The sequence below is a fragment of the Artemia franciscana genome, chromosome 8 (genome assembly GCF_032884065.1).
Source record: "Artemia franciscana chromosome 8, ASM3288406v1, whole genome shotgun sequence".
NCBI lineage: Eukaryota > Metazoa > Arthropoda > Branchiopoda > Anostraca > Artemiidae > Artemia > Artemia franciscana.
The window spans coordinates 40,362,839-40,374,905 of NC_088870.1; the positions used below are offsets into that span (position 1 = coordinate 40,362,839).

The 12,067-nt window shown below is 35.0% G+C and overlaps 1 protein-coding gene across 1 annotated transcript in view; it reads left to right on the plus strand.

Annotated features, from left to right (window-relative positions):
* Positions 1–12,067, plus strand: part of LOC136030424 (angiopoietin-related protein 3-like) — a 65,529-nt gene that overhangs the window by 45,492 nt on the left and 7,970 nt on the right. Inside the window, exons 6-7 of the mRNA XM_065709393.1 lie at positions 2,229–2,473; positions 9,349–9,473. Coding sequence (XP_065565465.1) covers positions 2,229–2,473; positions 9,349–9,473 — 370 coding nt within the window. The remainder of the gene's footprint in view (positions 1–2,228; positions 2,474–9,348; positions 9,474–12,067) is intronic.

Sequence of the window (12,067 nt, forward strand, 5' to 3'; positions counted from 1 at the left end):
CCGGGACACAGGGACACAACTACAACGGGGACGCCGGGGGACACAGGGGGATATAAATGACGACCGGGACACCGGGACACAAGGAATATAAATGACGCCCGGGACACTCAAAAAGAAATCACAGACTGGGACACCGGGACACAAATGACGACCGGGATTCTTCGCTGTCCCATTGTCTGTACATATAAATAGATTGTCAGGTTTACCGACACTTGAACATGCAACATATAATTTTCCATGGGAAAAAAAAAATCCGTATTCAGATCTATACCTCATTATTCTAAGGATTTCCCTTGAGCTTTGTTGATGGTGATTGCTAATCAAACATTCCCTGTGTCCCCATCGTCATTTATATATACCCCCTGTGCCCCCCCCGGCGTCCCCGTTGTAGTTGTGTCCCTGTGTCCCAGTCGTCATTTATAGTCGACAAATATGACGTCAGTCGACACACAAACATGACGTCAGTCGACACACACGTCCCAGTCGTCATTTGTGTCCCGGTGTCCCAGTGTCCCAGTCTGTAATTTCTCTTTGAGTGTCCCGGTCGTCATTTATATTCCCTGTGTCCCGGTCTGTATATACATTCGTTTTTAAATTGGTATATGATGAAATAAATTTTTTGTTTTTTTTTCCTTTTTTTCTTTTTAGTTTTTTTTTTGGTTTTTATTTTTTTGTTTTTTTAGTTTTTTATTAGTTTTTAGTTTTTTTTCTTTTTAGTTTTTTTTGTAGCTTTTACTTTTTTTAGTTTTTTTAGTTTTTTAGCTTTTTTAGTATTTTCTTTTTAGTTTTTTTGTAGTTTTTACCTTTTTTAGTTTTTTTCTTCTTTTGTATTAATGCTAAAGCCAAGGTTCGAACCTGGAACCTCTCGGACCTGGAACTCAACGCTTTACCAACTCAGCTACTTCGGCTCGAATACATTTACCTTTTTAGTTTTTTTTAGTTTTATTTTTATTTTTTTTAGTTTTATTTTTCTCCTTTTTTTTCAATTTTTTTCCTTTTTTTAGTTTTTCTTCTTTTCTAGTTTTTTAGTTTTTTTAGTTTTTTTTAGTTTTTTAGCTTTTTTTTCTTTTTAGTTTTTAGTTTTTTACTTTTTTTTAGTTTTTTTTAGTCTTTACCTTTTTTAGTTTTTTTTTCTTCTTTTGTATTAATGCTAAAGCCAATGTTCGATTCTGGAACCTCTCAGACCTAGAACCTGGAACATAACGCTTTACCAACTCAGCTACTTCGGCTTGAATACATTCGTCTTTGAATTGGTATATGATGAAATAATTCAGACGTCATATGCGGACAGTGACGTCAGTCGACAGACAGACAAACAACTTATTTTTACATATATAGATGTTTGATCTAACTATATCCAAAATAGACAATTTTGTCTAAAAGATGCATTTAGTAGAATCTGAACATGTCCAGGGCAATCTTACAATGTCCAGGGTTGCCAATAGTAAGCAGCTGTTATAAATGTCCATGGCAATAATCCGTGTAATGTGTATCGTTATTATTGCTTCTGCCACCCCGAGATCAAACAGCTCTTTCTCTGCGTCTACGTCCTGTATGTCAAATAACTTAAAAGTTGATATTCCTAATTTTAAGACTGGTCTCATATATTTGTACCAAATGATGTTAAATTATGAAAAATAAAGTTCAAATAAGGGGAGTATACAATCTTAGGGGAGTTACAAAGATTTAAGATTAAAAAAAATAAAATATTATTCTAGAGAATGTACAATACTAAAGAGACCAAAAGAGATTAAAGATTAAAAAGGTCAAATAAAGAAGACTTAAAAAAGTTGAAAATGAGAAAAACAAAGAATAAAAGATTAAGATAAAAAAACACTGCGGAGCATATGTAGCACAGAACATACAAGAATTAAAGTGAATTTCTTCTTTGGGGATTTACCTTTTTTTATATTTATAATGCTGGAGTAATCTTGCGGCTCAAAAATTTTGTCATTTCTAAGAGCTAAAAATTTCACACCGAAGAGCGAATGAGGTGAAAACTTAAATTTCAGATTTATTCACTGGCTAATCCGCAGAATATTTCTTAAGAAATGACGTGACCGGCTTGCTACAATTTGTTATGGGCTCCAACAGATGAAATTAAAGCTCATGTTTTACTACATAATTATCTGAAAGTATCCTCTCTTTTTCTCTGTAGTAAGAGAGAAAAAAGGTGATGTGAGCAACGAAATTGTTGATATTTCTAATCACAACTTGTATAATTACAGAAGCAGAAACAAAGGAAGTCGATGTTTTCTTGGAAAGAGTAGGACGAGAGGAATCCTTTCCAAATTCAGAATATATACCAACCACTCCCCCAGTCTCCCCACAACCCACTAGCTGCGAAGAGCTCAGGACCAACGGTGAAAGTCAGAGTAAAACGTATAGAGTGTCGACAATGGAGCTAAATGATCGAGGAAGGGATTACAATCTTCGCTTCTGTGACATGGCAACAGAAGGTGGGGGTTGGACTGTAAGTAGCGAAGTTGGGGGAACAGCAGATAGTTGGATTAATTTTGTAAAAACCTTGAAGATATTCCAACAAATGATCGCAAAGCCTCAGAAGAGTCATTATTTTTAACCAATTAATATATTTTCTGTTTACACCTGCTTAGAAATATATTGACTGCCGTAGATGCACACAGCTCCAGTCTTTAAGAGGGGGTGATCAAAACCGGAAAAAAATAATTTAGGCTACTATTCTTAAAGTAATGTAAAAATTATGAAAACACAAAATTTAGGCCACAATTCTTAAAATATTCTGGGGGATCCTTCTGACCTAGGGCATCTCCAACCTAGGACCTAGGGTATCTGGTGGATCTCCAACCCAATATTGGGTTGGAAATTGCCTTTTCCCTCTCTTTTCAAGTTCTGATACAGAAAAACGAAAAACGAACCCTCCTCTTCCGATTGAGATAAAAAATTCCTAGTTGCCTTTATCCCAAAAACTACCTGAATTTTCATCTGATTTTACCATTTACTCCATATCAAATATACTACAAGTGCCATATATGAGGTAATACCAAATGCCTTATGTATATGCTATATATAAGGCTATATCATTCTGCTACTTATTTTAACATTTACCTTTCTAATGAATTTAGATTTAATGAAAATATTAAATCATGGATATCTAGAAAATCTTGTTTTCATTTTCCTTTTCAGTTTTGAAACTGTCACAAGTTCCTTTGGTTATATTTTCAGGGATAGGGAAACATAGGATCTGTTTTCAATATAAACATTCCGATCCTGTATCTACTCCTGATTATCTGTGTCTATGATTTTGCTTCGGCAAGATGCAATTACATTACTTCAAAAGCAAGTCCAAACTATTTTCAAAGTTTGGAAGTGCCAGAAAAGCAACGTCACCCATTGTTTCTTAACTTTTGAGACTTTCTAACGTGAAAGACTTTCTATTCTTAACTTGAAAGAGAAATCTTAAGAAGTTCTGTCACTCGGCCTCGCTTTTCGCCAAGATGAGGTTTGGGGCTTGAGCTGAGGGCTAAAGGATAAAAATTCTCCAGAGCCACCAATGGCACAAAGGGTATCAAATCAACGTCTCAGTTTCCAGGTCTTTTTTAAAGAGACAAGTAGCAAGCCTGCCGTCCAACGTCTGAAATCCAACGTATAAAATCCAACGTCTAAATTCCAACGTATATTGCCGTCAACGTCCTGCCGTCAACGTCTGATACAATTAAGCTTTATTTTAACTTACATATATCTCCAAATAGTTAACAACTTTGGGTATACCCAGAATATATCGGGGAGAGGATTAAAATTTGACTTTTGGACTTTGAAAGCACGGTTAAGAACTAGTTATTCAAGAAAAATTCATCCAAGCAATGACTAACAATGGATATATATCACCAGGGTAGCAGCTCTGGTTAAGACTTCATGGGTGTTGTCTTTTCAAAGAAATTGTCTAAAAACAGTTTTAGGTTCCTGTTTGACTCGCAAATGTCTAGCAACAAGTTGTGGAAACATATAGCTCTATCCCCCTGGTTATAATGAAACAAAAAGGCTGAGATGGCTAGGACGTGTTTTAAGGAGTAAGAGTGGCAGATAGCCAAAGATTGTTCTGAGGCAAAACGAAAGGCAGCTGGTCCTCCAATGAGGTGAGACGAGGTCGTAAAGAAGGGTTTGAAGGAAATTGCAACCTCGGGGGAGAGACACATTGTAAGGCTTTAAACAGATTGAGGTGGAGGAAGAGTGCATGCTGCTATTCTGCCCCAAGGCGGCTTGGTGCTGCAGTGGGCTTTTAGTAGTAGTATTATTAGTTTACTAATAAAATATCAAATAAAATTAAAGCCTACAGAAGGCTTTTCCCGGTACGTTAAAATATCTAATGGGCTTTTATTTAGATTTTTTCCATGAAATTATCAGAATTATTTGAAATTATTTGGCTGTTCACTTAGCCTAATTTTTATGCCAACTACCTGGCTTGTAGTAGTCAAAAACCTTGTTAATAACCGAAATATTCGTTTCTTATTCAAGTTTCATATTATATCTTAAGTATCGTTTTTCTGTTGATAAGAATAGAAAATTGTAAGCAAAGAAAAAGACAACAACCTGTTTATTGATTAAAAAATCAAACAAAATCTCAAAAAGAAACTTTTAAAATAATTGGCATTTACAGTCCTTGCATTCTTTTGTGGTGAAACAAGCTTAAATAATAAAAATATCTAGAAAACAGTTGACGAGAAAACAGTTTTAGTTGACGAGGAAACCATCACTATTTGTAATAACCAAAAGTATTAGGAAACAAATTTACGCCAGACACCCTGATTTCAATAGCCAAAAACCTTACGAAACAGATTTACACCAAGAACCCTGTTTGGAATAGCCAAAAAACTTACAAAGCCAATTTTCACCAATAACACTGATTGCAACACCCAAAAACTTGGTTTATCGCTGTAAAACGTGCTATATTTTAGTTGGTTGGTATATCCCATCCTTGCTAGCGTTCTTTGTGGCAAAAAAGCGTAAAAATAAAAAAAATAAAAAAAAACCTGCAATGACCTCAACTTCACTTTTATTTGTGACTGTCCTGTCTTTTAGTGTCTTTAAATATTCTCAGTTTAACCAGATTCCTAAGATTTTATAGTAGCTATTAGAACAAGTAGAAAATTAGCTATTTGAACAAGTGGCGCATTAGCTATATCACTTTTCTAGTGTTTCTATATATTTTATTTTCTTATAGATATAACTTTATATGTTGACCTATATCTGTCAAATTAATTTTTATCTTAATTTTGGGGACGTGTAGATTTATGTGGTAAGTCTAGACTTAGATGTTAGGCATGAAAGTTTTGTAGCTAATGAGTCGCTCTTGATCAATCCTTGTTCGTTAATAGGTTCAAATTTACTTGGAATAGGCATTTAGGGTATGTAGTCCCATTCGTTTTCCGAATATGCATTCCTTTGTATCAAGGAGTTTTCCTGTGAAAGCAAGATCAACTGATTGTTATTAATAAGCATAATTACAATTATTTTCTATATATAATTAATTATTATAAATATAATTAATAATATATATTTATTATTAATAATTATTAATTTTTAATACTTTATTAATAAGCTTATATATAAACTGATTGATAATAAACTGAAATAATGTGTTAGGTAATCTACGCCCAAAAACAACTGGAAGGGAAAGTTTTGTCCTCAATAGAATCTTGATAGGATGGGTAATTAATAAAGTGGTATGGAAGACTTCTTTAACATATATTATGTTATACAAATGCATACAAAACTTTTTAAATTTATTCAAAGAACTAGCACAAACATTCTTCATCAAATCTTCTGGGTTTTTAGACCTAATTATCCTCTACTTGCAACCCGGGCCCTAGATCCATTATTTTAGGGACTTGGCAACAGTGGCATTAATTGACCAAAATGTAGGGAAATACAAGATTTTTTCCCAATTTTTTTTTTAAGGAAGATACTGTAAGAAAAGGTTTTTTTTTTAAATTCTAGAGTGTAGTTCAGAGTGTAATAATAATTATTATCTTGGCAATCTTTTCTCAAAAGAATAATTAATATTGTTTTTAATAAAAATTTTAATGTGGTTAGATAAAGTATGCTGCTAAAATCCGTTTTGAAGAGAGAGAGTTACAAAATGGCTTTTTTTTAATGCAGTATTATCTTATTTTTCAAAGCGTTGTCTGGTTTTTCCGTCGCACCAGACTGATTCCTTAAGTGAGAACAAGGAGACTGTCAGAGAGAAAAGTCTTCAAACAGTTCGTGGCAACGAACTGTAAGTACGGAGCGAAACGGTTCAACAGTAACCGAAACTCTAAAAACGGAATTTCTATGCAAATAGATACATCAAAGGAATCGGCTTATTATGCTAATTGAATAATAAAAAAAAAGTGTTTTCAGATGAAAGTAAGGAGCAACATTTAAACTTAAAACGAACAGAAACCATTGCATATATGAGGGGGTTCGCCCCCTCGTTAATATCTTGCTCTTTACGATAATGTTCGAATTTTATTTCAATTTTTTTTTTAAAATGACCCCTGAATCACAAAGGCCGTTTAATTAGAATAAACAGTTCTTTTGAAAGTACTAAATAAAACTTTAACGTAAAGAGCGAGGTATTGACGAGGGGGCAAACCCCGTCACATACTTAAAAATTTCTTTTCGTTTTAAGTTTTAATGTTGCTTTTTACTTTCAGCTAAAAAAGATTTGTTTTTTTTATTTCTGTTCTTTTTTTTAAATAATGCTGGAAAATCTGGCGCCCTCATCATCGAAAATTCTCTTCTCCCATGGAAAGCTCCTCCACTGAAAGATCCTCCCACGTAACCTACTCCCCCAGACCCCTTCCTCACCAGAAAAAATCCCCTGAAAAAATCTATATACTTCCCAATAACCAATACTATATGTAAACGATGGGCAAAGTTCAAAGCCTGCAGCCCTTCCCCCTGGGACCGTGGGGGATTAAGTCATCCTCAAAGACATAGTTATTAAATTATCCGACTATTCTGAATAAAATGGCTATTCCAACATTTTTATCCGGTGACTTTGGGAAAAAATTAGCATGGGAGGGGGCCTAGTTACCCTCCAGTTTTTGGTCACTTAAAAAAGGCACTAGTGGTTTTAATTTCCGTTTGAATAAGCCCTATTCGCGATATTATAGGACCACTGGGTAGACACGATCACCCCTGGAAAAAAAAAAACAACAAATAACACAAGCATCCATGATCTTTCTTCTGCCAAAAGAAAATACAAGTTCAACATTAGTGTAGATAGGACCTGAAAACCTCTACAGTAGGGTTCTCTGATATGTTTAATTTGATGGTGTGGTTTTTGTTAAGATTCTATGACTTTTGAGGGTGTTTCCCCCTTTTTTCGAAAATAAGGCAAATTATCTCAGGTTGGTAACTTTTGATGAGTAAAACTAAACTTGATGAAACTTATATATTTGAAATCAGCATAAAAATCAGATTCTTTTGATATTTCTATTGGTATCGAAGTTTCGCTTTTAGAGCTTCGATTACCATTGAGCCGCGTCGCTCCCTACTTAGAGTTCGTAACCACGAACTGTTTGATTCCAAATATATCATATTCATTTAGTTTAGTGTTACCCATCAAAGGTTAAGACGCTGAGAAAATTTGCCTTATTTTTGAAAAAGGGGTAATACCCCCTAAAATTCGAAGAATCTTTATGCAAACCCCACCGTCAGATTCTGTGTATTAGGAACCCTGAAGAGGTTCCAATTTCCTATCTGCAAAAATGTGGCATTTTCGTATTTTTGCCAGAAGAAACGTCAGAGATGTGTGTTTTTTTCAGGGGTGATCGCATTGACCAATGATTTCAGAATATCAGAAGAATGCTCATTCAAAAGGAAATTAAAAGTTTTAATGCCCTTTTTAAGTAAGTAAAAATATTGGAGGGGAACCGGGCCCCATCCCACGCTCCCACATCCCTTTTGCCCAAAATCGTCTGATCAAAATTTTAAGATAGCCTTTTTATTATGCATAGTGGACAGACCCAATAAATATGTCTCTGGGGCCAACATGAGCTCCCAGCCCTTGGGGAAATGTCTTAAGTTATAGAACTGGCCCATTTTTTACGTATAGTATTTATTATGAGAAGTATGCATACATTTTTTTTTGGGGGGGTGAACTTTTTTCTAGCAGGATTTTCTATGGGTAGGAAGTTTCCGTGGGAGAGTGTATTTTTCAGGAAATATTTTACACTGGGGGAATTTGACAGAACTCATGTACGAAATTCTTTTTATTTGTCTTACTGTATCTTTGCCGACTCAATTTTACACGCAAAATTAAGGATAATTTTCCGGGGTAAATTTTCACCGGGATTGATTTGTCTAAAGGGTATTTTCTTGGGGAGGGGTTTATTTTTCCGTAAAGGTCGAGCCAGATTTCCTGGCATCATCTATAAATGATCAGAAATTAAATTTAAAAAAGCAATTTTTTCAACTGAAAGTAAGGAGTAACATTAAAACTTAAAACGAACAGAAATTACCAGGTATGTGAGTGGGATTGCCCCCTCCTCAACATCTTGTTCCTTACACTAAAGTTTCAATTGTGTCCAGATTCTTTAAGAACGACTCTTGAAACACACGGGTCTTTTGATTAGAACAATAAGAAGTTTTTTTTTAAGTACTAAAAAACTTTAGCGTAAAGACCGTTGCTCCTTACTTTCAGATGGAAAAACTTGTTTTTTTTAAATTTAATCATGAAATAAAACCATTATGGAAAATAAAAGAGGTATCTAAGGCACTATAAATAGATACACAGTATTCCTAATTTTTAAACCTGGAAAGCACGATAGAAGAGAGAGAGAGAGAGAGAGAGAGAGAGAGAGGAGAGAGAGAGAGAAGAGAGAGAGAGAGAGAGAGAGAGAGAGAGAGAGAGAGAGAGAGAGAGAGAGAGAGAGAGAGAGAGAGAGAGAGAGAAAGAAAGAAAGAGAGAGAGAGAGCGAGAGAGAGAAAGACAGAAAGAAAGAAAGAGGAACATACATACAGACAGAAAGAAAGAGAGAGAGAAAGCAAGAGAGGAAGATAGCAGGAAGACAGGAAGAGACAGAAAAAGAGGGAGGGAGTGACAGACATAAAAAATGCTCTTGCTAAATTTGTCCTGCTTATTTACTCTTTTTCATATTGTATGTAGACAGTTACGTTGTTTTGTATTGTGAGCAGTGCAAAATGTATTTTGTCTTTTTCGTGTCCCAGCTGTGAAGGGCTTAGGGCATACAGAAAGCTTTGGTGCCCAAAAAAGAAGAAAGGTAACGATTTGAATTCAGACTTTATGAAGGCATTAATGAGCTGCAAGAAGTTGTGACAAGTTTCTTTTTTTCCTATAATCACATTTTTTTTTTCCAGATAATTCAGCGTCGAGGATATTTTGGCGAGCCGATGCAAAATTTCTCCCTTTCATGGCAGGACTACCGCTTTGGTTTTGGAGATTTGAATAAAGAGTTTTGGTTCGGTAACGATTATATTCACAGGTAAACTAGTCAGAATCTGAGATTGAAGGGTGATAAAGGATTTATTTTCATTTATAATATTTCTTTTAAAATACACGTGTAATTATATTCTAAGCGTGAATATTACAATGAATAAAATATGAGAAACGGAGAGTGAATGCTGAATCATCTCTTGGTCTTTGGTCTTTTTGAAAGACTTTCAAAGTCTTTGGAAAGACTTTGGTTTGGTATTAAATGGTCTGATTGCAAACTTTTATTTTGGCTTCCTACTGCTACTGCAAACAACTCAGGGCATGACAAAGCCGCCTGAGGCCGACACATATGTGCAGGCTGTTTTCTGCCTTCAATTTTGTTTAAAGCATCACTACACCCCCCCCCCATATAGTTTTAATTATCCTTAAATGCCTTTTATCGCCACTTCACATCCCATTCAGAGACTGGCCAAAAAGCATTCAAAAAGATGATTTGTTTAGAGCTGCTTCAGATGCTTTTGGCCAGTTTTGGCCAAAAATATTTAGCATGTCTAGACTTTTGTCTCTTCAAATACGAATATTCGGGTAATTAGCGTTCAACTATAAGATTCGGTACTTGGCTGCAACTATTTGTGGCTTAGCATCCATTTCTAGAGTCTAGAAGTCCGTAACTAGGATTTGGTATCTGTAAAACAGCTGCGAACACTCCTTTTCCGCCTTAGTTTTATCCCTTTCACATGTAGTTCTCATTCCTTTGAATCCTTTTTCATGGCTGCTTCACATCAAACAGTTCGTGGTAACGAACTGTAGTAAGGAGCGACCCGGCTCAATAGTAACCAAAACTCTAAAAAATTGAATTTTGATATCAATAGCTACATCAAAAGAATCGCATTTTTATGCTGATTTTAAATATATAAGTTTCATCAAGTTTAGTTTTACTCATCAAAAGTTACGAGCCTGAGAAAATTTGCCTTATTTAGGGAAATAGGGGGAAATACCCCTAAAAGTCGTAGGATCTTAACGAAAATGACACCATCGGATTCAGCGTATCAGAAAACCCTACTGTAGAAGTTTCAAGCTCCTATCTACAAAAATGTGGAATTTGAATTTTTTGCCAAAAGGCAAATCACGGATGCGTGTTTATTTGTTTGTTTTTTTGTTTTGTTTTTTTTTTCCCCAGGGGTCATCGTATCGACCAAGAGGTCCTAGAATGTCGCAGGAGGGCTCATTCTAACGGAAATGAAAAGTTATAGTGCCCTTTTTAAGTGACGAAAAAAATTGGAGGCATCTAGGCCCCCTCCCACGCTCATGTTTTTCCCAAAGTCAACAGATCAAAATTTTGAGATAGCCATTTGTTCAGCATAGTCGAAAACCATAATAACTATGTCTTTAGGGATTATTTACTCCCCCACAATCCCTGGGGGAAGGGCTGCAAGTTACAAACTTTGACCAGTGTTTACATATAGTAATGGTTATTGGAAGTGTACAGGACGTTTTCAGGGGGATTTTATTTTGTTTGGGGGGTGGGGCTGAAGAGAGGGGGCTATGTTGGAGGATCTTTCCTTGGAGGACTCTGTCATGGGGGAAAGAAAAATTCAATGACAAGGGCGCAGGATCTCTAGCATTACTATAAGAAAACAATGAAAAAATAAACATGAAAACGTTTTTTCATATTAAAGGAAGAAGTAGCATTGAAACTTAAAACGAACAGAGATTATTACGCATATGAGGGGTTCTAAAAATAGTTTAGCATAAGAGCGAGGTATTTAGGAGGAGATAAATACCTTGCTCTTTATGCTAAAGTATTTTAGTAATTTCAACTATTTATTCTACGGCCTTTCTGATTCAGGGATCTTTCTTAAAGAATTGGGACAAAACTTACGATTTAGTGTGAAGAGCAAGGTATTAACGTGGGTACAAACCCCCTCGTATACATAATAAAAATGTAAGATTATGAAAGTTTGTTACGTAAGTTAATTCTTAAGTTACGTATATTTTTTACTAATAAAAACGTTCGTTAAAAATTAAAAGTTCTAGTTGCCTTTTTAAGTAACCGAAAAATTCGAGGGCAACTAGGCTTCCTTCTCCACCCTTATTTCTCAAAATCGTCTGATCAAAACTAAGAGAAAGCCATTTAGCCAAAAAAAAGAATTAATATACAAATTTCATTATAATAATTTATGTGCGGAGAGCCAAAACCAAACATGCATTAATTTAAAAACGTTCAGAAATTAAATAAAAAAAAAAACTAATTTTTTAGCTGAAAGTAAGGAGCGACATTAAAACTTAAAACGACAGAAATTACTCCGTATATGAAATGAGTTGTCCCCTCCACAATCCCTCGCTCTTTACGCTAAAGCTTTTAATTGTTTAAAAAGTAAAATTGTGGCAAAGAGTCAAACTTAGCGTAAAGAGCGAGGGATTGCGGAGGGGACAACTCATTTCATATACGGAGTAATTTCTGTTCGTTTTAAGTTTTAATGTCACTCCTTACTTTCAGCTAAAAAAATTAGTTTTTTTTTTATTTAATCTCATTCAGAGACTGGCAAAAAATACAACTTTAAAAGTGTCATCCCTTTTTCAAAAAAGGTTGTTTGGCCATCTTAATCGTTCTTTTATTATAGCCCTAGAAAATGTTATCGT